Raw genomic sequence first — 26,257 nt, 5'->3', positions numbered from 1 at the left:
TCATGAGCCCTGTACATCCGTATAATAAACAAGCATCAGTGAAGGCTACTGCAATATATATGTATTTTTTTTTTTCCTGAATATAAAGCCCTTGCTTCAGTTCACGTTGGTTTTTGTTGCCAGGTGCAGCGTAGGAACCCCGCGCAGCAGCGGATGTGGTAACTCTCAGAGGCTCGGTGGGCTTCTCACCTCCCCCCCAGCCCCGCCGAGCAGATCAGAGCCCCCCCGGGGAACCTGCCTCTGGGAAGGTGGGGGGCATCCCCCTGTGCTCTGCCGATTTTGACATCAGCGTTCAGCTGGGTACCGTACAGGGGGGGTCATCGCTCGGTAAGAAAGACGTGGACTGCTGAATATAGCCCGGGCACTAAACGTAAGACTTCTTAAATGGGCTTTTTTTTCTTAAACCGGCACCAAGTTTGTGGCGTGCTGTTTTAGACGGGTTCCCTGCCTACCGATGAACCTGAGCAATCGTGAGTTTGGCTTTGGATCTCCATCTGAACGTCTCTCCAGCATTGCGGCACATGGGGGATTTCGTATCGATAAAATGACGGGGTTACCTAGTGATGCCGTGCTGGCCGGAAGGTGGTTTTGGCTTTTTTTTCTGTTTTTTAAAGCAGATTGCTTATGAAATTTTAAACGCTTCACATTGCAGAACAATTTTGCTTTGCTTGCTTGGTGTGATTACACACAGCTCTGCGGGAAGATGTGCTGTAACTACAATGTCATTAAATAACATTTTCTGTCGGTGGGTTTATTCTCTCCCTGAGAATATTTAATTGTCGTTGATGCCTAATGGGAACTGTGTGCCTTTGGAGGGCGTGCAGATTAGTACTGAGATGATTCCCTGGCCTAGACAAACACAGCCAAACGAAAAATTATTAAAGAAAAAAATCTGTAAATAAATATCTGCCTCGCAGTAAGCTCTGTAAAAACTCGTCCTCTCCCATACCCAGCTCTTTCTTGTAGTTCCGAGCGTAGGATGAAGGGAAGTTGAATTCCCCAACAGGGCCTGTGTCTCACAGATAAGTCCTGCAAGACAGCAGAGCGTACACCAGAGCGAGAGAAGCGGCGAGTACAAAGTCAAGTGACCGGCGTGCAGTTATCTCCCCAATTATAAAGCGCATTTTTCAACCCCCATAGCGTTTTCTGGAACGGCGAGTTAGATGGAAGGAATCCCCCTCCACCCACCGCTGACCTGCCTCTGGCTGGAAAGAACCGCTGGAAAAAAAACCCCAACGCCAGGATGATTCTAACGACCAGCTCGTAAAGTTAGTTGACCTTCTGCGATGAAAAGGGAGTTGTGCATTAACATGTCGCGTTGCTATTCCCAAAGAAACGGGAGTGCTGTAAAACCAGCCCAGGTTTGGTTAGAGTGAGCCGTTTCAGGAGAAATGGATTCGTAAACCCGAAGTGGCGGACAGGGCGTTATTTAGATAGTTTAAATGTTTTTCTCCCCGCCCAGCAGCTGCAGCTGACTGAAACGCAAACATCAATCTGCTTTCCCTAGGAAGTCTTTTAATTCTTCACGAACGGAAATGGGAGTATAAATTACACGTAGAATTAATTTCTGTCGTTCTGTAAATCAGTTTCTAACCGGAATTTGGATATTTACGTGCATGAAAAAGTGGTCTTCCTCTCCTCTCGCTAACCGCGGATAGAAAAAGCCCTTTTCACAAACGGATGGGCTCGGAAGTTCATTTAGTGCTCCCAGGTTTCCACAGGTCTGGGGGGGGAACAGTCTGATTCCAGGCGCTAGAAGAGAAAATGTGAACCTTAATGAATTTGATAAAAGCGGTAAATTTTCGGAAGAACTCCGCTATCCTTTTACGAAATCGGACTCGGGCAGGAAACTCTGCTGAGCCTGGAAAGATTTCTCTTTTAGTCAAAAATCATTCAAGGTTCATCGGCGGGTTTCAGCCGCGATTTCCACACGGCTTCCTCCCCCACCCGGGGAGCAGCAAGGAAATAAGAGAAGTGGTCAAAAAAGGATGGGGATCTGTGAGTGACAGGAAAAAAACTGGCTTTATCATTAGGTTTTTTTCCGTAATCTCTTCATTTAGATGTAGAGAGGCATCTGGGATCCAAAGCAGCAGACAGGCGAATGTCTGCGAGGGCTTTTAAAAAGTGCCCAAGTGTCTGACTCCATTGATAACAAATAATGATGATAGAAACCCAACTGCTTTTGGGTTTCTAAGGGCCTGCAAGTCATTTTGTTTTTTTTTTAAAAAAAAAACCAGACTTGAAGTTCTGAAATATTTGGAAAATTTTGCCTACTACGTCTGCCTTGTCTGAAAGCATCAAGCAGATCTGGAAAGAAGCCAAAACGGGTATTAAGATGTCTGTAACGTCACTTCTAATTTGCTTAACGATAAAAGCTCTAGCGAGGCGTAATTTGCTGTTCTGTAAGGCTTGTACTAGGAATCTTTGACTCTGATATGACTTAACCTCCTTCCGACATAGATCTGTAAAACAAATGAATATCTTATAATAAAAAGTAGAAGCATTATGGTATTTTGGGGGGGGGGGGGGGAATAATCAGTATCTCGTAATTCTGAGCGCACGGTTTGAGCCACCTTCAAGGCAATTTGCGTCAGCCAAAATCGGGCCCTTTTAACATTCCTCCAACAGAGCAGAGGAAAAAAACCTGGTGGGATAATGGAAGAAAGAACTTGCACAGGGCTGTCCGAATATCCACACCTCTCGCTGGGCGCAGGCGGGTGATACTTTTGAAAGGCAGGGCCATAAATGCGCGTTCCGCGGCTTAACAAACATCTAAGCCTCAGACTTGCCTGAATTAACGTTCCCGGCCCAGGAGGAGGAAGAGGAGGAGGGAGGCAGAGGAGGAGGTCGATGGCACTCCCGGTGCCGTAAATCCCACGGTGCGTCGAGGACGGGTGAAAGCCTCGAGGAGCCGCTGAGGCAGGAGAAGCTGAGTCAGGGCATGACTTGAAATATACGGCAGAGGTTATTCAAGGGCAGATTTTGGCTCGGAAAATGGGAAAGAGGATTTAAGGAAAGAAGAAAAGCGCTTGCTCTATAACACACCATCAGAAGTCTTTATTCTGCGGCAGTGAGAAGAACCGATAATAAGGTGTGTGCACATCAATTATTTAAAACAATTCCAGCAAATACAGACTTTGACCTCCCTCACCACCACCCCCCTCAACAAAAATACTTTGAATGATCAAAATTTATTTGGATTCCTTTTTCTTCACCACCAAATGTTTGTTCAACGGGATTTGGTGTCGTCGCGTAGGAGGGGAAATAAGAAGAAGAAGAAGAAAAAAAAGAGCTTGGGCGAGACAGTGAAGGTTTTCCTCAGCTCTATCTTTTGTTTTGAAGTACTACAGAAATGATAAGAAGTCTTATAAAAGTCATCCAGTCACTGGAGCACTGAACACTTCAGAATCTGTGTCGCTTGCAAATCCTTATTTATTTCCCGTAGCTTTTCTCGATAGGATAGTGATGGAGGAATCGATTCCACAGACGGGTCCACACCTTTGCAGTCACGCTAAAAGGATGAACTGGAAGGAAAAAGGAGAAAATAAAGCTGATGTAAGAAATGTTGTCTGAGAGGGAAATTCCTATCCCGAGACAGGACATTTAAATAGAAAAAAGTCTCCGAAGCAGGAATTCCTGGCAGATGGACGCAGAGATGTATATGAACTGGTTATGATGACGGACAGACTGACTGTTAAAGTTTCACGATCTGCTAAGACGAGGACGAATGCAGTGAGGTGATCGTATGAGATTTCAGCTCTTTGAGAAAGAGAATACCTGCTGGTAAGAGCGAGATGGCTCTGCAAGCCGAGCGCTAAACGGCATGTGCAAAGAGAGCCGCTCCTGACGCCAGCGGCCAACTTCATCTTACTTAACTACAATAAAATTAGACCCTTAGTTTCTGCCGATTTATATACCTGTGTTGTACCAGTTTTACACAGCTGCCACACGCTCATACACCTATTATAAACATCAATTTTAAAGCCATTATAAACATAATTTGCTACTGATGGAAACTAAATGACTAGTTTGGACTTGATGTCTGACTGTAAGGTGGCCCAGCTCGGGGGAAATGAGCACCCTCCACCCAATTTATTCTTGGCTGAGCGTTCTGGAGATGAATAATGTTCCCCCGTCTCATGGGCTCTGCCCGCCGCGTGCTTTTCAGACACGTTGCGCCGGCTCAAACTTTAACACGAATGGGAAGGAAAAGGAGGAGGGGGAAGGAAGAGGAGAAAATAGTCAGCTTCTCCTTTGGTATTCAGGGCATGTCCCCGCTGCCTTATTATCACATCAGAGAGTCCGGACCCATCAGCGCTTTCATTACGCAACATTTTCCTCCCCCGGGACTTTATAATTCCGCCATCTTAATTTGTTTTGGGGACACTCGGCAGTCTGATTCCCTATCAGGGAGAAAATTTGTGTTATTAGAAAACATCTTTGAGCAGTTAATCTGGCAACTTTATTTTAGACCTTGAGAGGTCAGTGCATAATTTAGAAGGTTTTGGATTCCGTTCTGATTGCTTCTCGCTCGAAGACGACCTCGGTAATACAAGCTTGGTTCTCCGAGGGCCAAAGTCCTGCTTTAATCTTCAAATAGGCTGCCACAGCCCCTGACGCCTGTGTCTGGCCTGTAGGGTTTTCTATTTCTGGTAGCCAGCGAGGAGAGGAGAGGGCCACGCGTGGTACGGGGAGACCAGAAGTGGTGCAGCCCCATGGCGGGGTGGTGGTGGGGACAGCTTGCAGCTCCTACCACGGCAGAACACCGACCAGGGGCGGGGGGGGGGGAAGAAATCACCGCTCAGTAATAGAAATCCAACCGGTGATGGATTTCCAGCAGCGACAGGGCTACGTGATGCTTGAACCGCACAGATTGTGCCTTACGAAACCATCTCTTGGGGGCCAGCCGGGGTCTGCCGGAATTAATAGGAAGACTCCCAGTGGTCTCCAGGGGCAGTAGGTCAGGTCCTCGGTGCGGCAGAGCTCCTTCAGACCTCTGCAGGAATACGTATTTCCAGAGGAATGGGAGCAAACTCCAGCCAGTAGGTAAAGCTCTTACTGATGTACGGCCTGCGCTGCACGGAGGTACGGTGGAGATGAATCCCGTAGCTTATGAATAGCAAAAGAAGGGCCAGCATTATCTTTCCCAGCTACAGCCCCCTTGCCGAGAATAAATGGTTCATTTTTATTGCATTTGTTTTGCTGGTCTTGAAGGATCCCAGCAATTACGTGGTCAGCGATATGAAAGGCATAAAAGAAATGGAGATCATTTACAGCGAGTTCACAGAGGCTCCTCTATCACACGGTGGTCCAGAGAAATTCTGTGTTGATGGGTCTTATTACAAGTGGAAGGAATGAAACTTTGAAATACTGTTATTTCATCTTTATATGACACATAATGAAGTCAATTCAAATGTCAGTTTTCAATGGAACACGAGATCTCTCGGAAATGTGATGCCCGTTCAAACTTAAAAAATAACAATGAGGTATAAAAATATCCAGTGTGTTTTGAGGACATGATGCTATTACGGAGCCGACACTTGGAAAGACTTAATTCTTTTTTTTTTTCTAAGTTAAAAGCTAAGAACAAGAAATAGTTTTCCGGATTCAAAGCATGTGTCTTCCTTGAAAAACTCCTGAAATCAATTTCATGTCTATTTAGCTTTTAATCAACAAGTTATGAAGTCATCTTTTAATTAATGCTGAGCCAATTCTAATGCGTTTTAACAGCTAAGGCTGATTTAGATATTCTCAGATGCTCTTCTGTGACCAAGCCTTACCCAAAACTCTCCTCAGCCTAGTCATCTTTGGCTTTATCAGCGCTAAAACTTAAAAGCGTGTGAATTTGCCACAAAGTATGTAACTGACTTCCCCCTTCCCCCCAAAAGGCCCCAAACCCCACGTAAGGTTCCTTTTATTTGGCATTTAGTTTGCCCTAGCTCATTTTGAAGAGTCCTCCTGGTCGAAATGTAACTAGAAAAATTAGTTTAGGAAAACAGAACAAAATCAGAACCATCCCTCAGATGCTGCCAGCTCCCTCTCGTCTTCAACAACTACAGCTGCGAGCAGAAATGCCATCTCCTTTTCAGCTCACCTAATTTTAGACCTACGCAGCTGAGCTCTCCCTCTGCACGCGTCGTCTATTGTCCTTTTACAATCAATAGAGAGGAAGAGGCAAGATTAATCTCGCGCGTTTAAGAAGCCTGCTTGGTGATGAGATGAATGGTGTCCTAGAAGCGCTATTTCCCTTCATCACCTATAAAATAGACGTCTCACTTCTGTGAGACGCACGCCATTTCGATATTTGAAAGCAAACACTGGGCAAACGCTTGTCTTTTGGGCTTTCCTGCGTGTTCGTGTACGTCCGTGTGTGCGTAGGTTAGTGCAGCACTGGCGGGGCTGGGATCTCACGGCGGGATCCTTATCCTAGTCCTGCTCCTGCTGTGGGTCCTCCTGCAGAAGGAGCGAGGGCTGAGGTGGAGAGCCGGAGCGTAAGGGCCCACGCAGGGACTTGGTGCTGGGGGCACCTCAGCCTCTCCTGGAGGAGCCACCTCTCCCAAGGAGGGCAGTGCCGGCTCCTCGCATGGATGAGGGACCTGGACCAAGGCAGTGCTGGGACCGAGAAAGGGGCTGGAACGGTGGGGAGGGAAGAAGCAGGCGGGCACGTTCAGACGGGTAGCGGTGGAGGGAAGCGGTGGAGGCCAGGTGGTGCCAGAGGACACTCACCAGCCAGCGAGCTCCTGCCGAGCTGGGAGCAGGACAGGTGGCACCAGGCTCGCTCTGGGAAGCGCTGGATTTATCAGTCCAAAATAAGGTAGCGTTAAGAGCTTGGTGGACCCTCTCGTGATTTAAGAGTCTGGAAATGCTAAGATAGGTAGCTACGTGTATCAACTGGCTGGAAGCCCAAATTAATTCAAGTGGTTTCGAACACCACAGTCCATAATATGGTCTGATTTGTGCTCCCCGCGGCTAACTCTCACTGGTCCGCATTCATGGCGCAACCCCAACCTCCAGTTCCGTCTCCTGAGCTAGGAGGTAAGGACCAAACTCGTGGGGAGGGGAAAGCACAAAGCCTCTGCGGCACCTGGAATGGCTTGTGCCGAGGGACTAAGACGGGGAAGTGTGAAAACTCAAACCTACTCCATTTTGTGCTGCATAAAGCACACGTAGCAAAGCTTTGCCAGCTTTGGTTTTCTTGAGAAAAAGTGTTAGAAGGCTAAAATGCCTAAATGCTGTTTGTTCCCTCAGCTTAAATTTCCCAGCGAGTTTCTGCCTGGTCTCGTCAACCTTGTCCGCACGAATCGGAGAAAAAAAGCACAGTTCATAATACCCTATTTTTTTGTAAACCACCCTTTTGTTTACCTATGGGCACAAAAAAGTAGCTATTTAAGCGTTATGTTTGATCTAGATATACAGTAGGTAGATAGCAGGCACAAAAACATATGCGTCGTGCATGTGTATGTGATATATCGTGGATATGCTTGTCCTTTCAACTCCATTAAAGTCTACAGAAATAATTTATCCTTCAACAGACTGTAGGGTTTTTTTTCCAAAACCTTAAAAAATACTTTTGGTTATTAAAGTGTTTTTTTTTTCTGTAATAGCTTGCAGGCCGAGCTCCTAAATGACTAACCCAATCTCTTACTTTGAAAGCTTCGGAGCAAAAACATCGCTTTCCAGATCGAAACAAAATTGTCGATATTAGGTTATTGTCGGTACGCTGCTTGCACGGCCTGCTTAGATTTTAAAAGGTTTTGATAGTGTTTGAAGGAGTCGTATGGCGTTATGGCAAAATATTTGAAGGATTTCACATCTCGGAGCTCTGTCACAGCTGCTGCAGGAACCCAACGGATGCGGTGAAAAACCTTATCAGGGTGGCAAAGCATCCATGTCCGAAAGACAGGCATCGAGATCTGTTAACAGCTATATCTGTACTAATACCTAATACTACATGTGTCATAACCACCATGGATCCCAACTGCAAAGTGCTGAACCTCCCCCTGTGAAGCCACAGGAAAACTTGCAGGGTTGGGGGAAAAAACAGTGAAAAGAAATGTGGAAAAACCCCAGGGGACGACCAACCTCACGGTCCAGCGAGAGATGTTCCCATCCTTTGCCCGTGTCCTGACAGACTGCAATTCGTCACGTACACTGAAGTCAATCCGTCCTACACACAGTTTCTGGTTCTTCCTGGTGAACGGAGGAACTGGGCTACGCAGGAATCCCGGTCTGGATAAAGAGTAATGCCACGTAGCTCCGAATTATTTCCTGGAAGCTGACAAAAGGGGTCGATGCTAATAGCTGTCAGCGCGTGCATAAAAACAGTTGTCGGGTTTGGCTTTTTTTATTCTTTTGTGTGTTTTGTTGTTGGTTTTTTTTTTTTTTTTTACTAGAAAGAGCGTTATTCATGAGGTCCTCTACTGACGATCACAAGTGAGTCGGAGAAGCAGGGGGTTTGACGGTGAAGGAGAATCGTCCTCAGGCGGGTCCCCCGCCCTTGGGTGCTACCTGACCTTCTGCAGCTCCTGTCTCAGCCAGGAGGGCAGGGGCTGCCCCAGCCTGTGCAGCAGCTTGGACAACTCCACGTTGTGGTCTCTGTAGTAGCTCGACAGAAACGCTCGAGACTGAGAAGGGTGAGAAAAGAGAAAAACAACAGTCAAAGTAGGAACCCACCCGACGGCAGATTTCAGCGGGGGCTCCTGCCCAGGAGCTGCGCACCACTCCCAGAGAGGGGCTCCTAAGAAGGGGCAATTAATCTCCTGTCATTCAAAGCTCATTAAAAGCGTCTGGTTTTTAAAAACATCAAGCCAGCGAAAATAATAATAAAAAATAATCAGTGTGTTTATTTTAGGAGTCAAACAGAGGATGAATATTAGAAGATGTTAACTTAGATCTCCAGAAAGCCCTTACCTCTTGGTCCATTGGTGGATATTTTCGACCTTTGCTTTTTCCCAGGCACTTTGTTTTCCCTCCTTCCAGTAACTGGCACCAAAAGCCTTTCTGAGGGTCAAACCTGTAGAGGAATATATTTTTTGAAAGACCTCACAACGGAAGAATCTCTCAGCTACCGAGACTTCAGTGTTAGCCAACAATTATTGCTGCACACATCTCTCTAGATGACCAAAATACTGAGGACAGAGTGGGAAACAGCTTTCCGCTCTTGTGAAGCCTCTGGGGATTTCTTTTTTCCACAGATTTGCCTTGGGAGTGCTTCTTGCTCAAGGCAAACAGTTTTTTCATGTTGCGCTTTACCTACAGAGGCTAATTTTTATTCTGCTTGTCCAGCATCCAGGGTACAAGTTTCAAGCCTTGATCTACAGGATGCCGGTCGAGGTCCTGAGTCTCAAGGATCTTACACGAGCCCACTCCAGACCGTGCCTCACGTTTTATTCTCTGGTTTTGGTCAGAGATTGTATTTATGTCAAACTGCTCCGTGTATCCCTGCAGCAGGACGCTAACATTTTGATCAACTGCCGCTTGAACAAAGAACGTTTCATTGAAAAAATTACTGATTGGCTCCTTTATGGGAATTCGATGGGCCGTATTCTCCAGGACGTCACCGGCTGTGCTGAAGGGAAGCTCTCCCTCCACACGGCCAGTCGGAGCTGACGTTATCGCAGGTCGACACCATCAAGGTGAGAGGGGTTAAAAAGGGCAAGCGGATCTATTTGCTGACTCCAACAGGCACAGACTCAATTTATACAGAAAAGTGACTGTTGCACGACTACGGAACCATGAGAAATATAACACTAGAATGGTTTATGTTGATTTTTGAGTGAAATGAGCAGCGTTCGCGTCTACTGGAAGAACCGCTGGTTGGCTGGTGATAATTTAACTGCAACTGAGACGTTGGTTGTTCCGTATCGTTAGATCTAAATATCATTTTCATTCCAAAGCTGGCATCATAGCATAAACACTGTCTTAGCAGTCTTATCTGAAATACGCAATTTGATTTTGATGTCTAAAATTCAAAGATATAGGAATTTTAGATTAAGGCTTTAAAACACGTACTCACTAAGGAATGAACAAGACGCAGCGTTAAGTTTGGAATTTATTGCTGTGGGACTTGCAGCGTGCATAAAACATTGAAAAGCTTCGCATTTCTGCTATTCAGCAGATGTTTGAAAAGGATGAAGTATAATGGGCTGGAGCAGGGAGTTAATTAGTTACAGACTCCCTTTTTGCCCTGGGTCTATCCGTACGACACGGGCGCACCTGTAATTTCCTGCTGTACATAAGTGAGCTCATTTCTGGAGAAGGGTCGACCTTCGTGATTTTTTTTTTTTCTTGCCCAGCCTATTATTGCAGGCCTGACCCTTGCTTCCTAAATTGCCTCAGTAGCTGTATCAACTAAAAGTAAATAAATCATTGATTAAATGGGCATATCGATGATAGATTCGTTTCTACTTTGGCCCTTCCCATCTGCTCATTGCATGGAGAAGCGCTTTAGCCGGCTTGAACTAATTTCCCAAGAGAAGCAGCAATAGAGTGATCTGGGTAAAACTGCAAAACTATGCCCCAAACAATATTTCCGCCTCAGAAGGAGCATACTGAACATTATTAAGAGGATCTGCAAATTTGGGTAGGGGAAAAGAGGGTAAGGCAGCTCGGGCTGAATTCACCCCATTGCGTTCAGGATCACGAAACTCTCAGGACCCCTGAAACCATCACTGGGCACAGTGGAAGTATTTATTTAAAAGCAGTGATAGCCTTAAGGCTAATGTTACAAGTGAGCTTTTTAAAGCAGTCAGTGGAAACCCTTGCTCCAGGTTATCTTCTCTTCCCTTGCAGAGTACGCCTGTGGCAGATGAAGGGCTGAAGCTGGACACGCGCACCCCCACCCCACCTCTCGGGAAGTCAGCACCCTCGCAACATCAGTTGATTTTCCCCCTTTGTTTCCACTACTCTAATAAAAACTGCAGGTCAGGGAATCACAGCATCATAGAACAGTTTGGGTTGGAAGGGACCTTTAAAGGCCATCTAGTCCAACCCCCCTGCCACGGGCAGGGACATCTTCAGCTAGATCAGGTTGCTCAGAGCCCCGTCCAACCTGGCCTTGAATGTCACCAGTGATGGGGCATCCACCACCTCTCTGGGCAACCTGGGCCAGTGTCTCACCACCCTCAGGGTCAAAAATGCCTTCCTTGTATCTAGTCTGAATTTAGGTCCTCTTTAGCAGTGTGTGCAAGAAGCGATGGCCCATCTCAGCCGTGGCTCTTACTAACCCAGCGCGATGTGCGCTTCTCTCCAGATGCCCGAGCCCTGCCGCTGTGTCCCCTCTGCTCTCTTTCCGTGGCTCAGATCAGTACCTTCCTTCTGCCTGGGTTCATTTTCCTCTCCTACAAGACGTTCATGTAATTACTCAGGGTGATGGACTTGTTGCTCGCTAGTGTTTGCAGGACTGGGTCCTTGGGCTGCTTTGTGACAACTTTAAAAATGTGTGGTATACAGTTATTAGGCAGTAATGACTAGGAACGATCCTGTGCAATCTTTTTTACTTTGACAGTCCTACCATAAAGCAACTACATTCTTTAATGCATGTTTCCCTTCCTTCCGAAATCCGTAGAGAAGCGTGTGCTTCCACAGCATATTTGCATTCTCGATGCCTCTAAACGGTGATTGCATAATTTTATAGATCTGTTTACAATCCCTTTTTCCTGTCCAAGCACATATAAGAGGCCAAATTTTTTCCTGGTGTGTGACTCCGCTAACTTTAATTTAGTTACAGAAAGGAAGATATATGTATGTGGGTGTGTATTTTTAAAAACCTAGCAGAAGGCACTGCAGATGTGTGGCAGCAGTTGTTCAAACATCAGTGGCTGAGCCGTGTATTCCAGCTCCTCCTGTATTTCATCTGCTTTGGAAAGCAATGACTTAAAAAATTACATTCTGGAACTCTGATTTTTTCCTCTAGAAAAAGATTTTGGCAAAGCAACATTTTTAAGACCAAAAGAGCAAAAAGCACTCCACTCTCACTTTATACTTACTATATAAATAACCATAAGCCTCCCAACGGAGAAAACATTAAACAGTAATCCTAAGCAGCAAGGAGGCACTGTGGGCTGGGTGGAAAGTCCATGGTCTCATTTTCCCGTGGTTTTCCTGGTACCAGCCTGCAGGGAAGGTGAGGTTCAGGCTTTTCTACTTCCCACCCCATGTGCAGCCTCGTGCTTGCACACCGAATTGGAAAAAACCTTCTTCTCAGCCCACAGGTGTCCTGGGGCTCTCCCGGCCCAGCGCTTCTGGCTGTAATGAAACGATGCTCCTCATACGGAGGGGCTCAGTGCAAAAAGCTTCTTACGATTTTCTGCTGGACTAAGAGGGGAGAGAGAAATTCAGCCCACTCCCGCCCCTGCAGAGACTCTGCCTTCCTGCGGGGAATCAAAAAATGGCAGAGAGAGAGTGTCACACAGGCCATTAATCCCCTTGGACGGGGAAAACCTCACCCTCTGGGCAGCGAGGATGAGAAATGTGATCCGGGCTCATCCCCGCTGCCTTTGCTAGATCCCAACCAAAGGCTGTGGGAAGTCAATCAAAGGGCTTTCCCTAAGTTCAGGGGACCTTGATTTGGGCATCTACTATTAGGAGCTTATAAGTTTACCAAACTTTAAGTGTACAGACTAAATTCTTCTATGCCATGTGTCCGGCTACTACCAGGTAAAAGCTTGTCAGAATTGGCTCAACCATCTACGAAAATGGGATTAGAGAAGGATATATTTGGTCCACGTTAAAAGCAAACAATCAAAGAAACCACGCGACCAGATGAATCTTATCATACTGAGTGCTCCTAACCCGGTCACTGTCATTAGACTCCTATACGAACGTGATAAATTAAGCTAAACCTTTCACACCCAAGTGGTTTTCAGCTTTGAGAGACCATCGCAAGGTCCAACAGCCCGATCAGCAAATGTCTGCTGAGTTCTTACATGCACAACTCACATCAGCTGAACGTACATTTTAAACAGTGGAGTGATGAGAGCAAAACTAGGTACCCTGAGAAAACAGGTCCTGGGCATCTCTGATCGAACACTCAAACTGAGCAGGGTTTTTTTTTTTTTTTAACATGAATCTGGGCCTTTGTTCTGCATCTAATAAAAATACCGCACAGTGATTGGTTCTGTATGTTGTGCAAAGTGGAGTTTGCATGTGGAAATGTACGCCATCGTGCAATTAAATTCTATAATGTCTTATATGTACGCAAGTTAAGGGAAAAATGGATGCGTGTTAAACATCACTTTAAGAAAACCCCAAGCTCTGCAAAATTATCATTGTTGTAATGTGTTTTTTCTTTGTTTGTAATTAACGATCAAGCGATATTGGTAGGAGGGGACGTAGACCGTGGTCCCATAGGGCAGATAATAAAGGAATAGACTCACGTTAGAGCTTCAGAGTAATTATAATGAGGAGAGACTCCAAGAAACTTCTGCACTTCATCCATCACAGTAGCTGGGTCACTTCTTAGCTGCTGTCCATCAATAATTAGCAACTGTAGGGGTAAATATGCTAGCTGTTTACAAACAGGACTGAGGTTAACCAAAGAATGACTTTATTTCCCTTCTGTGACAACATGGATCTAAATTAGCCCGTGACTTTGTACAGTGCTGATAACAACCACGTGGATGAACTTCTTTTTCAATTTACTTTTTACTCTGGTATGTTGAATTTCTGTAGGCGGGCACCTTGTGACGCTGGGCGTGCACATTGTTCAAATGCAAGAGTTAAATCGCACAAGCCAAAGCCCAGTCTCAGAGAATTCGGAGAAAGAGCGATAAGGAATGTAAAAATATTATTGAGGTTTACAACGTGTCCGTAGAAAATCTGTCATGGCATAAGAAAAATAACAAAAAGCTCATACAGACCTTAAAATTAGATGTTCAGAAACTATACAATTACATGTTTAAATGTGATATTGTGGCAATTTATCTGAAACTTACCATCAGCCTATCAACCATATAGGCTTGCAGAATTGTTAGCAAAGGGGTTTTTCTGTTTTATTTTTAATTAAAGATTGATGTGATGTGAAGTTACATTGATGTCCACAAGCAAACAAATGCTAAGACAATGTCTCAAAAGTCTCGTGGAATCTCAAGCAGTATTACTAATAACTATTCTGGGCAGACGTGTCTTATATTTATGGTGAAGGCTTATTATGAATTATTAAGTTTTGGAGTGCACAGGCCGAGTGAATGCATACTACTGAGTGCCCATTAGTAAGCACTGTGAGTGCACTCTCTGTGTGCACCTTATTAAGAATGAGTGCATTTTGTTGTGGATCTTGTAAAATTAATCACTCTAACTATGAAACATGAGCGGTTACCGGTTTTACAAGAAATATGTCAATGTGCCCCTGAATGTTTAATAAGAGGGCCATACTCGCTCTTTGCTACGTCAGGAGAATCATAGAATTGTCTAGATCGGAAGGGACCTTTAAGATCGTCGAGTCCAACCATTAACCCAACACTGCCAAAACCACCGCTAACCCATGTCCCTCGGCACCACGTCTGCCCGACTTTTAAATACCTCCAGGGAGGGCGACTCCACCACTTCCCCGGGCAGCTTGTTCCGATGCTTAGTAACCCTTTTCAGTGAAGAAAATCTTCCTAATACCCATCCTAAACCTCCCCTGGTGCGTGAAAGGCGTGAGCAGCCCCGAGTGAGGGCAGAGAAGGAGCACAGGTAACAGGGCATGGGATGTTGGGCACCCTTTGCGGGCCCCAAATTTGCCAGGACAGCCCCTTCTGCTTTGGAGGACTAAGTTGGGAGGTGGCGGCTGACGAGGAGATGTGCCCTGTGTGCTCCTAGGCCAACACTGCCTGGGAATGCCCTTGCTGCAAGCTCAGCTGCTGGAGGCGGTGCTCCTTCCCCATTTATGAAAGAGCAGAAAGGCTAGAGATGAAAGGAGAAAGTAAATGACTAACTGAGACTTTCTCCTTTCTCCTGGAAATGGGATTGACCCGCTTCTCCTCTTTGTCGTATAGCTGAGACTGTATAAAAAGAACAAGTGAGGACTGCAAAAAAGACGGAGCTTCTATTTAGTTTTGTTTTTCCAGATCACCGACTAAATCGGCAACACTCAGTTCTGTCTCCTTTCAGCAAAATTCTGTCCCACATAGAGCAATCTCTGGAGATACTTGTTTGTTATTCTTGCTCATTAAATACCCTTTTACAACTTCTTCTTACGGTAAATACACATAATAACTGAGCTACGGACCACGTCCACGGGCAAAATATTTTGCAGTACTAAAATGTCTGCTTTAGGTTAATATCTGTAAATAATTTTTTTTAGTAATGGGAATATTCTTTAGGTTGATGTGTTTATGTAAATTTTTCATGGGAAAGATTATAAAAGAGGATTCAATAAAATATCTGAAGGAAGATGGGGCAAAAGAAAGAATTACTGTTCTAACACTGAGAAAGGCTAATTCTTTATCAGGATCAAACAATTGTGAAATTTTCTATGAAAGGGAGTGAGTGGGAAGCGTAATGACGTTTCTTTTTAGAAAAAGCCCTGGCATTTTCTAAATTAATTTGTCAAACCTTCCCACGTCGTCTCATGTTGCAGCTGCTTGTTTCTTGGGACCCAGACGCCTTGGCAACCTTGGATGATGCTGAAAGGAGCCCCCAAACTCCCCCATCAAGCCCATGTGGCCACAGTTCATAGCATTTTCCTGTTGCATCTTTTCCATCAGAAGACAGAAAAATCAACAGACTTCTGCCAAATAGCCTGATTTTGTCAAATCCGCATTTCCTAAGAGCTAAGAGTTCCAGTGGGAAATATCTCATCACCTCTAATGATGAGGCCATACTCATTTTGGGACTTCCCGAGAATCGATAAGCTTGGTGAAACAACAGGTTGGAAATTACCTGTGAAGCAGGGTAGTGAGTTAACCATCTTTCGATGTGGACAGCGTACCATCCGGGGGTCAGGCATCTCTTCTGGAGAGTCCTTATCTCCGAGGGTGCCCAATGGCTGGACGTTATGACTTCGTAAAAATTGAATTTCAGGGCAGCGGGGTCCTCGTGGGATCGCTGATGCTAATGGGAGATATTTAGACACGTATCACAAGGATGCTGAAGATTAAGCTGTAAGCCTCCCGAGAGCTGTCGGGAGGGCTGCAGCCTCAGCAGCCCCTCGGGTCCCCACCAGTGCCACTCCTGCTGGGTAGGAGCCAAGGGGGGACCAGGATCCAAATTCTGCCAAAGTAGGCACAATTTTTTTTTTACTGCTTTTTTTTTTCACTTTGCATCTCACATCGGCAGTTGTAAAGGTGCAAATGAGATATTAAAAAGGTGCAAACTGCAGCCCTAGGCCATGTTTTATTTCTCGCAGAACTCATAAAAACAGTACCACAAATGGTGTATTTTATCCTTATTGCAACATTAGTAATTTGTGTCTGTGTAACACTGCTTTTAGTATTTTCTTCATCTGTATGACTACACCATATTTTACATGCATGCTTAAACGTCTCTCTAAAGGTAGGTGGGTTTTTTTTTAAATAGTGCAGACTTTTTATGGAAAGGTGTGGGCTCAGTAAAAGGCAAGAAAGAGCATCCTGGAATTTCCTCAGAAAAACAACAGGCTTTCTTTTGTTTCCAAGGAGAGAAAAAAAAACCCACAACAACTCTCCAGACACAGCTCTTTTTAACTCCTTGGAAACTCTAGAAGAGACTGCATATATTTGCACAGCGCCTACACGCTGGAGGATGGGATGAGGTTCCGCATTCTCAGCATCAAGAGCTCTGATTTTCTAGCTAGGCCATGCTCCTTTTCCCCTGTGTATCTCCCTGGGCGAGGAATGCTGCTTTTCCTCCATGCCGTGTCAGCTGTAATTGAGATTAAACTGTTTGTTTACAGCTGGTGGCAGCTCTGTGCTGAGAAGTTTCATCGTTTATGACACTGGTGTCACAGGTGCCAACTGCAAAAGCTGGCACGCAGCAGCCTTCCGCTTCTACAGAGTGCAAATGCTTTGCGATAAATCCCATTCTTGCTCAAGGACACAAATTCCCACTGATGTTGGCCATCATCCCCTGCCATGGATTTCACTGTCTGTTTCTCAAAGGCAAGGTCCGTACCTGGTACCAGGAATACGCCCGATCGGATGGGTCGATGAGGATGGTGATGATCTTGGCCTTGGGGATGAGGGAAGCAGCTCGTTTAGGGGCTTCCTCAGAATGGAAATAGTTGGCACTTTTCTCAAAGAGGAGGTCGGTGGTGATGTTGGAAGGAGTAGGGAAGAAATCCATGTACCTGGGAGGTGAAGAAACTTGTTGGAATTAGCAGGATCACAAAAGGGACACATCCCTGTGCTTCCTATTTCATGGTAGGTGAAAAGGTGAATTTTTCAGACATAATTCGCAGGAAGGAAAACTGAATTTCTCAGCTCACTCCGGAACTGGAATAGGGGGCTCTTACATGGTGCTGGTAACAGCTAAAGCCTCCATGAAGTCAGGTAATTAGGTTTTTTTCCTTTGATGGATGGAATTTTTGCTAATAGGTTCAATGTCAAAGGGATATCTTTCACCGGTTTGGAGTGAGTTCAGCTTTAGCTGCAGAAAAAAATGGGAAAAGTTTCAAAATGTCAACCATTTAATTTTAACATTGTTGAGATTTTCATTTTGGAACCAACACATCTTTTCTTTCAGACGTTTTCGGAATGCCAGATCTGAATTTTGGCTTTGAATGGTCTTTTCCACTTAAAATGGATTCTAAGTAAGTGAAACAGAAGGTTCAACTGAAAGGGCGAAGAATTCAAACAAAGCAGAAGGTTGAAATTGTTCCGCAGGCATTTTTGGGTGAAGAAAAACGCCATGCTTTTCTTTCCCTTTATTTTTCATGACACCTTGAACCGAGAAGCTGGTCGTAGTTGTGGGGAGAGCCTGCTTTTATCGGTCGGCCTCGTTTGCTCCGCACGCTCTCCAGGCTGTGCGGGGGCAAGGGAAACCGCTCCAGATTAATCTGTCTCGGTCTCGTGTGATGTTTGTCTTGTATTTCAGTTTTCACACAAGGATGAGAACTGCTGTTCCCCGTGGAAACGAAAGCCTTACAAAAATGCTTTTCTTACGCAAAAAAGAAGTAAAAGCAATATTTAAAGTTGCGATAGGAATAGCAGCTGAAATGCTTTACAGTGGCTTTTTTTCCTCATGAAGAGACGAATTGAATCTTACTTCATGAAAAGCCGCTTTTGAAGAAAAAGAGTGTAATTCAGTATAGATAACGGTTATGAAAAGTCAGAGGTTCTATTCAGCATGAAGACAGAGATCGTAACAGAGCTGGCTATTGTATTAAAATGCATGAAAAAAATAAGAAATTTGTTACTGTAATATCTAAACAAAATTGAGGACTTGATTAAACGTCCCATCATTACAAATCAGTTTCTCTTTCTGTCTGATAATGCCACGCGTAACAAATTCATCCAGTAATTATGTCGATGTCATACATGCTGCTGTAATTGTTCCACTGTGATTTACCATGTATTACTAATGCACACTTCTTTTCCTGTTAGTCTTCTTACCAGTCAATTCCCTTGTGGTAGTTGTTTCCGTTGAAGAACTGAACTTCTTCAAAAGTTTTTGGACTAGGGAGATTACTGATAATGGAAGGATGCATCAGAAGAAATAAATAAAGCGCTGTTGTTCCTACGACAACAAAAAGAGATGCCGTTAGGAAACAGAAAAAACCAAACCTTTGACTTTATTCATTCAAGAAAGTACTTTACATCAATGCACGCTGAGATGTACAGGAAAATGAGGTTAGCTTTTATGAGAAAGTTGCCTACTGATGAAAGGCCTGGGTAAGCTCAAGGGGCTTTCAGAGGGAGGGGGGAACACATGCGGATTTCTCCGCTCAGCGAACTTTTCCCATTTCCAAACTCTGAATTCTGCCCTCTGATGCAAGAGCGATATTGCTGTTCACAACATTGCTTGCTTGACTGTGTATTTAACCAGTGAGGGAATTCGGCCTGAACACGTTTGTTTTGAAACTATTTACGTCGCACAAAACCTTTTGAAAGCGCTAATTATGGGACTGTGCTTTTGTTGCTGCCAGACCTGCACCTCTGTCCTCTGTGCGTTTTTCCTGGGGGTCTGCTATTGAGGAATAAATTGTCTACTTCAACGCTAACAAACCCGAATGTAATAAGTATGCTTTGAAGTGCCAGTAACAGTACTTTTTTGGATTTTTTTTTTGACAAAAACAACTGGAAATGATCTATGGTAGTAAATGAAATTTTGGAGAATGTGTCTTTAAACTTGCTCTTCAATGATTTGCTGCTATGCAAGCTATCATCGGACTATGAATCAAGACCTGCCGTCTCTTTGTCACTGTCGCAGAGTTTCTGTGTGATCTTGGATTAGTCATTCATTTCCCTGCCTCAGCATCCACTTTGTGTAATATGTCCACAACAGCAAGAGCTATCTTGGGAGTGGGAATATGGGGCTTAATTCAAATAATGCCCTGAGAGCCTCAGAGGCCAGCAAGGTGGTAAATACATTTATTGTCAAGTAGGGGCTCAGACGATGTTTGAGTAATTTCTCAAAGAACTTAATAATCTTAACATAGGGCAGCCTGACAGCATAGGGGGTTTTTTAATGGTGAATGAATGCAATTTTACTATAGTTGTCCCTTTCTGTGAAGTGAAGGAGTTACTGTCTGAATCCCGTAGGGATGGGGAGCCACCATCTCTATAGCAGGGAGCTGGCTTCACTTTACAGGACACAAATACACAGGTACAAAATTGGGTGGTGGGGGGGCTGGCTTCGCTTACAAATTCATGACTTCTTACCTGTTTTCTGAGGTCCTATCACAAGAAATTTGGGTAGGTGGTCACAAGTTTTGTCTCTGGACCAAATATCCCTGTGTCGTTTATCGTCACACGGATTCTGAAGAAGAAAAGAAGATCATGCTGGGGGTCTCCTAAATGTATGCATGCACCCGAGTCTTTGCAGGATCTAAATGTTATGCACTAATGCCAGAGCCTTACACTAAACAGTAAAATCCCACATTTCCTCATACGAATTCACTCTTGACAGATATTGAGCACTCTGGTACGGATCTGGTACGCAGGGACCAAACTCCTTCCAGGGATCCCAGTGAAGCCAGTAACGCTACACAGTTGTGCAAATCGTGGAAGGACTGGTGTCAAAATCCACACCCTGTGAGACTACTGCTTTTCCTTCTCTCCGTTAGTCAGGCTCATTTAATAAACTCGGAGTCCACAGGCACATAGGCAGGCATGTATGTGGTCCCTTTGACTAAAATTCAATGTGTATGTAATGGTTTTGCATGACTGAGGATTAAGTTCAGTCGTTAGAAAAAAAGAAAAGAAAAAAAAAAGAAGGAAAAAAAGATTAAAACATTGATTTAATCAAGTTTTCATTTGAGGTTAAAATGGAAACCTCTGTTTGAATAGCTTCAAGGCATTACTTTCTTAGGTGACAAAACGGTTTCAGATGCACAGGACTTAGCACCAATTTTAATTTATGTAAGAACCCGAAAGGAAGGACAAAATAGAAATGTGGGGTATTATTCATCTCCTTATCTTTCTGCTACTTATGAATGCAAAATAAAAACGTGTGAACAGAAGACCCTACAGAAAAGGTTAGGACTGACTGCTCTTTAAAGCAGTTACCGTATAGATACTGCTTTTGCGTAGTATTTGGCTGGTAACAGAAGATACAGTTTGCTGGTGAATAAAGTTAACAAAATATAATGGAGAAAATCATTAACTGATGTGAATCACTGCGGCTCTGCTAAACTCAATGGAAATGTTATAGATGTATACTTCTTTTGCCAAGAAGATCTGGGCCAAAAATAATAGGGAAATTTCCTTCTCCTTTTTGCCACTGTAAGGCAAAGTAACTGCACAGATCCCTGTGGAGTCACTCTGGATTTATGCCTGCATAGCTAAAAGCACAGCGTGGCACAGCATATTCTGAATAAGAGAAGACCCAGATATGTGTAACAATGATTAGGAAATTACAGCGTTGAGATTACAAGCAGCGCTATTGTGCGTTTGAAGCAGGGACAGAGAACAGTGAATCTGTGCAGAAACCCTCTTCCACTCTTAAAATCGCTGCCCATTTCTGTGTTTGCTGCGCTGACCCCTCCTGATTTCCCTTTTCCTCGCTATTTCATTGAATGGGGTTCAGATGGTGGGAAATCCTCCTCATAGCTGTGATCCAACATTACCAGTTCCTCCCTGAAAGGGTGCAATGAATCTGCATCGTTTGCCCTGAGATAGTTCTCGCTGCCAGCTGTCTGCGGGCATCTTACCAGTATCAGTTAACACAACGTGATACATCGGCAAAACTACAGACAGGAGGGATGGGAAGGGAAGCTTTCTCTCACATAAACGGCACTAATTGCTTTTCGCGTGCCTGGTTTGGCGTAAGCAGAAGCTAATCCATTTCTAGTCAAAAACACTGGTCCCTCAAGAAAACTTGAATAATCTAAGGCAGTGTGCAGGAAGAAATAACGTATCTGAATGTGAAGTGGGGATTTTTTATTTTTATATTTATAGAAAAAGATTCTTATTTCAACAAGCGGATTGCAACTGGAGGAGGAAGAGGATGCGACATTACCTGCCAAAGAGGGTCCGTCTGCTCCGGGAAGAGCTCAAAGTACTTCTGAGCCAGCTGAACTGGGGGCAGCGTCTGCAGTTTCAGGTTGGTCGAGCTCTTAACAAAGTTGGCCAGGTTCGCAAAGGTGTATAAGCCCAGGCGGTCGTTCCCGTAATTAGACAAATGGGTCATGAAGATGCTGATCTAGGAGGCAAGAGAAACCTTTCAGTGGCTGGACATCAGGAGATGGCAGCTTCTGGCTGGAAGGGCAGGCATGGGGGCTCCCGGGAGCTTTACCAAACCATCTCCACCCCCCCCCTCCAAACCTGAAAGAAGACGATGACAAAGTTAAACTAGTTGCACTTCCTAGCCTCTCTGTGAGGGTCAGATCATAGAACAAGAGAATCACAGAATCATAAATCATAGACTCGTCTATGTTGGAAGGGATCTTTAAGATCATGGAGTCCAACCATTAACCCAGCACTGCCAAACCCACCACTAAACCATGTCCCTCAGCACCATGTCCACCCATCTTTAAATACCTGCAGGGTATCAAAATGAGTGCTGTTACTTGGCTGTTTTACTCAGTACATTGGCCTAAGATAGCACGCGCAATGACAATGGAATTTAATTACAGTGTCATCAAGAAATAACATCATAGTGGTAACTGAACAGTGTATATTTTCTTCTTTTTCAGCACCACCTCTGAAGCTGACAATCGATAATATGCAGCAGATCACACAAAGTACAAATTAACTAACGTGACCACAGCAAATAAACAGGAAAGCATGTCAGGCAGTGCACTTCTCAATAACGGCATCATGCCTCAAGGAGGCCTCGACGCCAAGTCAAAAATTAGAGGTATAATGTTGGTTACAGTGAACTTCGCAATATGGTGGTGGTAAGTTTAGCAGTTTAATTCCCAGGTAAACTGCTTGCTTTACAGATAGGTATCTACATCCAGGTGATCTCTTTTCGGATGATTAGGAATGGGGATTGCCAGCACAACTGTGAGCTTATAAAGGGATGGGCAGGTAGCAGAGAGGAGGCAGCATCGGCACCTTCCTCCTTTGAGAGCTGCAGCAGGAGATCTGGGTCTCCAGCACCCTGGGTGGGCGCTCAGGTCAGTGAGGCTTTTTTCTCCCCGTGTCTCGAGGGAAGCTGGTTGTAGTCTGAGTGATGTCTTGCACAACCCAGACGTGGGGGACAATGTTTAGGCTGTGTATGTTAGATATGCCGGAGATGCCAAGGTGTACGAGGCTGAGGGGAGACCTTATTGCTCCCTACGACTACCTGAAAGGAGGTTGTAGCAAGCTGGGGGTCAGTCTCTTCTTCCAAGTAACAGGTGATGGAACAAGAGGAAACAGCCTCGAGTTGCACCAGGGGAGGTTTAGGATGGATGTTAGGAAAAATTTCTTCACCAAAAGGGTTATCAAGCACTGGAACAGGCTGCCCAGGGAAGTGGTTGAGGCACCATCCCTGGAGGTATTTAAAAACCAACCGTTGCTCCCACATGAAGATGAAGTCTGCCCTTTCGTACGTTGCTGTTTTGTGGTCCCGGTTTTGAGCTCTGCTGCTGACAAAAATACTGCGTCCGTCGCGCACCACGCTGGCCTGGCTTTCAATTAACCACAGAAGAAAAAGCCACAAGCTTTCCACTTTCACCAGCTTGCTCTGCCAACGTGGTGCTTCTTTAAGCATCAGCCCACAATGTTTAAAAACATGTCCATTAGTTTGTTAAATTATTGATAAGGCTTTTAGTACTCCTGTAAGGTGAAGATGGATGGAACTTAGGAGAAAGTGTCCCTTATGGCCCATCTGCAGTGTGTTTGCGCTGTGCCCACTTTATTTCACAAAAGGTAATTTATTCTTCGCTTTTATTCTGTTCTGAGCCCCTGTTGAGCCGAGACTGGCAGCTGTACAAGATCTTTTTTTCTGTCGGCTTGACTGCGCGGATTCCAGCGCCTGTGCATTTTATGACTGAAAGTGTTTGACGCAACTGGAGAGAACACTAAAATTGCCCTGGTCTTTGTGCATGCCCGCGTGCAGTAGCCCAGAAACTTAGAAGCAAGGTAATGAATCTTCTTCTTTGGGTTTCCAGCCTACTGACCTCCTCCTCCCCTCTCCAGAAACCCCAACGCAAACGTATCCTTTCCGGTTTAGAGTTCAGCTCCTCAAAATGTGACATGTGCTTCCTGCAAACTAGTTTAAAATGCTGAAAAGGAAAACACTTCTAAAAAATGTTGATAGAGAATATAATTTTGTCTCTGAAGTGTTTTTTTGATAAGTGCTAAAGGGTCTGTCAATGACATTTAATATTATTGCAGCAATTTAATATTATTGTAGCAAATAAAGTATGCAAGCAGATCTACTTGCTCTTTTTGCCTTTTTTTTACACTTGATTTTGAATGAGATTTTTTTAAATGTAAAAAGATACTTATAGGAGATGGGTATTAGCTTATTTTAAGAGTTTCATTAGGCTGCACTCCAATCCAAAAGATCCAATTGATCACTCTTTATGAAGTCAAAAGATCTTGGACATCTCTCTTGACTTCTTTTGCTCCATTGATCTTTTTTGAAGTGGAAAAAACCCTAAATATGATGCATTATGCATGGGATAAAACCATAACTAATTCTTTGCTTTATCTCCGTATCAGTTGAGACAAAAGGAGACGGGTCTGAACTGTTCGTGTTTACAGCAGGGATGGACACAAAAGTTTGTTTTCATGCTGATGAATCAATCCATAGAAAATGCAATAGCCTAGAAATGTGCTGAAATAGCACGATGCTGGTGCCGGGACAACACAACGCTGTCGCGCTGCTTTGCTGTGCTGTTTTGGTGGACCCAAAAAGGCTTCAGAACCAGCTCGGAGGGCAAGAGTGAAGAAATGGGTGCAAATCAAGGAGTGTCCCCTCCCGCAGCACTCTCAGCAAAGTTGGTGGATAAAAGAGAAAGAGCTTTGTTGTCATACCTTCTAGGACAAAAAGGAAGCTACAGCACAGAGACTGAGACTCACCAGCAGGCAGCACTTCATCAAGGTGAGGAAAATGCTTTTAGGAGGGAGGCAGGATGCCGCTCTGCGCAAGAGAGCGCTACAAAGGCAATAAATAGTTTCAAATTCCCGAGGCTGGGGAAAGGGCTCTGGCTGGCTGGCATTACTCTTAAGGTTAAACTGGCACAAGCAAGGCGTGTTCCACGGATGCGCAGCGAGTCACCAAGTAAAATCCCTTGCTGTCACTATACGATCTCTAGCCAACGCGCCACGGGAAGCGAGGTGGGTTGTGTGCTGCTTTGGTGCCAGAACACAGACTCTTAGCAGGATGCTGGTGTTCAAATGATGCGGTGGTTTGTACCCACGCGGTGTCTTATTAGCTCGAGCAATTTATCTCTCCCTCCGTCCCCATTGCTGTGATCACTCATAATTTGAGAGGTGCAAAGGGACGAGAATGGTGAAGGTGTAGGTAGGAAAACTTTCTTTTTGCTTTTTTCTCTCTTTCTGCCATCCACCCTCTGATCTAGATCTCAGCCGCTGCCTCCCTCTAATACCCCCGTAATACATTTTTCTCAAAATCACTTTCTCTCTTTTATACCCAGGGTCCTTTTTTTACAGAAACACACTTTTTAATTGTATTTTTAACTCCTCATTTTATTGTAAGAAACATCTATGGGTTTTTAGCTATGGCTTTCGAAGTCTTGCACAAAAAAGAAGAGAATTCTGAGATTTATGTTTTGCTCATGACAAAACTGAGGCGCAGAGGGATGGTGTGATTTGCAAAGAATTAATCTCCTCTCCCTAGGGTGACCCATGCAGCCCTTCTAGGAGCATCTTATTTCTATCTATATTAAATGGGAATGAATGGAGAGCTGTGCCCCACAGACGGTGGAAATTCTGATCTTGCTGTTGTAATGGGCTTTTTTTTTTTTTCTCCTGGTTTCTGTTGCCTGCTCTGTATTAACATTTCAGAGATACCCACAATGGTCTGCAATTTCTCTTCTCAAAAGAAAGAGGTGGGAGGAGAACAGTGGTCCTAAATTTCTCAAAGCACCTGTGCAGTTAATGTGCCATCTGGCTGATGAATCGTATTAATTCCATTAGGCTGGGTGGGCAGGGGGAAAGAAAGGGTATTTTACGATTCCTCCACCTGACAGAATCTAACACAAGCTATATCCTGCATCTGGATATTTACCAGCTCCTCTGCTCCTAAACCATAATATTTAGTTAGTGACTTACTAACAAACCTGAACCGGTCACCCTTATGAGATTGCTTGTAAACCAATGACAGCACCACCACACGGTTTTACTGTCTGCTTCTTGTTTCCAGGGCTTTTTAAAATCAATTATATCCAGAAATTTTAGATACAAACATAGCATATAGAGAATACGCTGTGTATACAGGTGCTTGTGTTATATATATAAAATGACATCTAGATTAGTAGAGAAAAATAAAGGGCTGCTTTCAAATTTATTGGAATATAAACCATGCTAGATCTGCTTGTAGTGCCCTGAAACTGCATTCTGTACTCAGAGGTAACTTTCTCCAGATGCACAGCCCTGTGTACCTATTAATGCAGAATACAGAGGTTTATCTACTCTTAAGCACAATCTGAACTAAAAGCACTTGCTTTTGGATGAAGGTTAGCTATACGTCTCTGGAGGGCACTAGGGTGCTAGCCTGCCCCGAGACTGGAAATCCTATT

General features: G+C 44.5%; 1 protein-coding gene across 1 annotated transcript in view; it reads right to left on the bottom strand.

Annotated features, from left to right (window-relative positions):
- Positions 1 to 3,033: 3,033 nt before the first annotated feature.
- LOC141743899 (bifunctional heparan sulfate N-deacetylase/N-sulfotransferase 4) overlaps positions 3,034 to 26,257 on the bottom strand; it is a 124,579-nt gene continuing 101,355 nt past the window's right edge. Inside the window, exons 8-16 of the mRNA XM_074588944.1 lie at positions 21,580 to 21,762; positions 19,782 to 19,878; positions 18,513 to 18,636; positions 17,074 to 17,248; positions 15,865 to 16,035; positions 13,377 to 13,486; positions 8,911 to 9,013; positions 8,083 to 8,624; positions 3,034 to 3,524 (exon numbers count right to left, since the gene is read on the bottom strand). Coding sequence (XP_074445045.1) covers positions 8,505 to 8,624; positions 8,911 to 9,013; positions 13,377 to 13,486; positions 15,865 to 16,035; positions 17,074 to 17,248; positions 18,513 to 18,636; positions 19,782 to 19,878; positions 21,580 to 21,762 — 1,083 coding nt within the window. The 3' untranslated portion in view covers positions 3,034 to 3,524; positions 8,083 to 8,504. The remainder of the gene's footprint in view (positions 3,525 to 8,082; positions 8,625 to 8,910; positions 9,014 to 13,376; positions 13,487 to 15,864; positions 16,036 to 17,073; positions 17,249 to 18,512; positions 18,637 to 19,781; positions 19,879 to 21,579; positions 21,763 to 26,257) is intronic.

The sequence above is a fragment of the Larus michahellis genome, chromosome 5 (assembly GCF_964199755.1).
Source record: "Larus michahellis chromosome 5, bLarMic1.1, whole genome shotgun sequence".
In the NCBI taxonomy this organism is placed as follows: domain Eukaryota; kingdom Metazoa; phylum Chordata; class Aves; order Charadriiformes; family Laridae; genus Larus; species Larus michahellis.
This window is presented reverse-complemented; position numbering and strand designations above follow the sequence as displayed.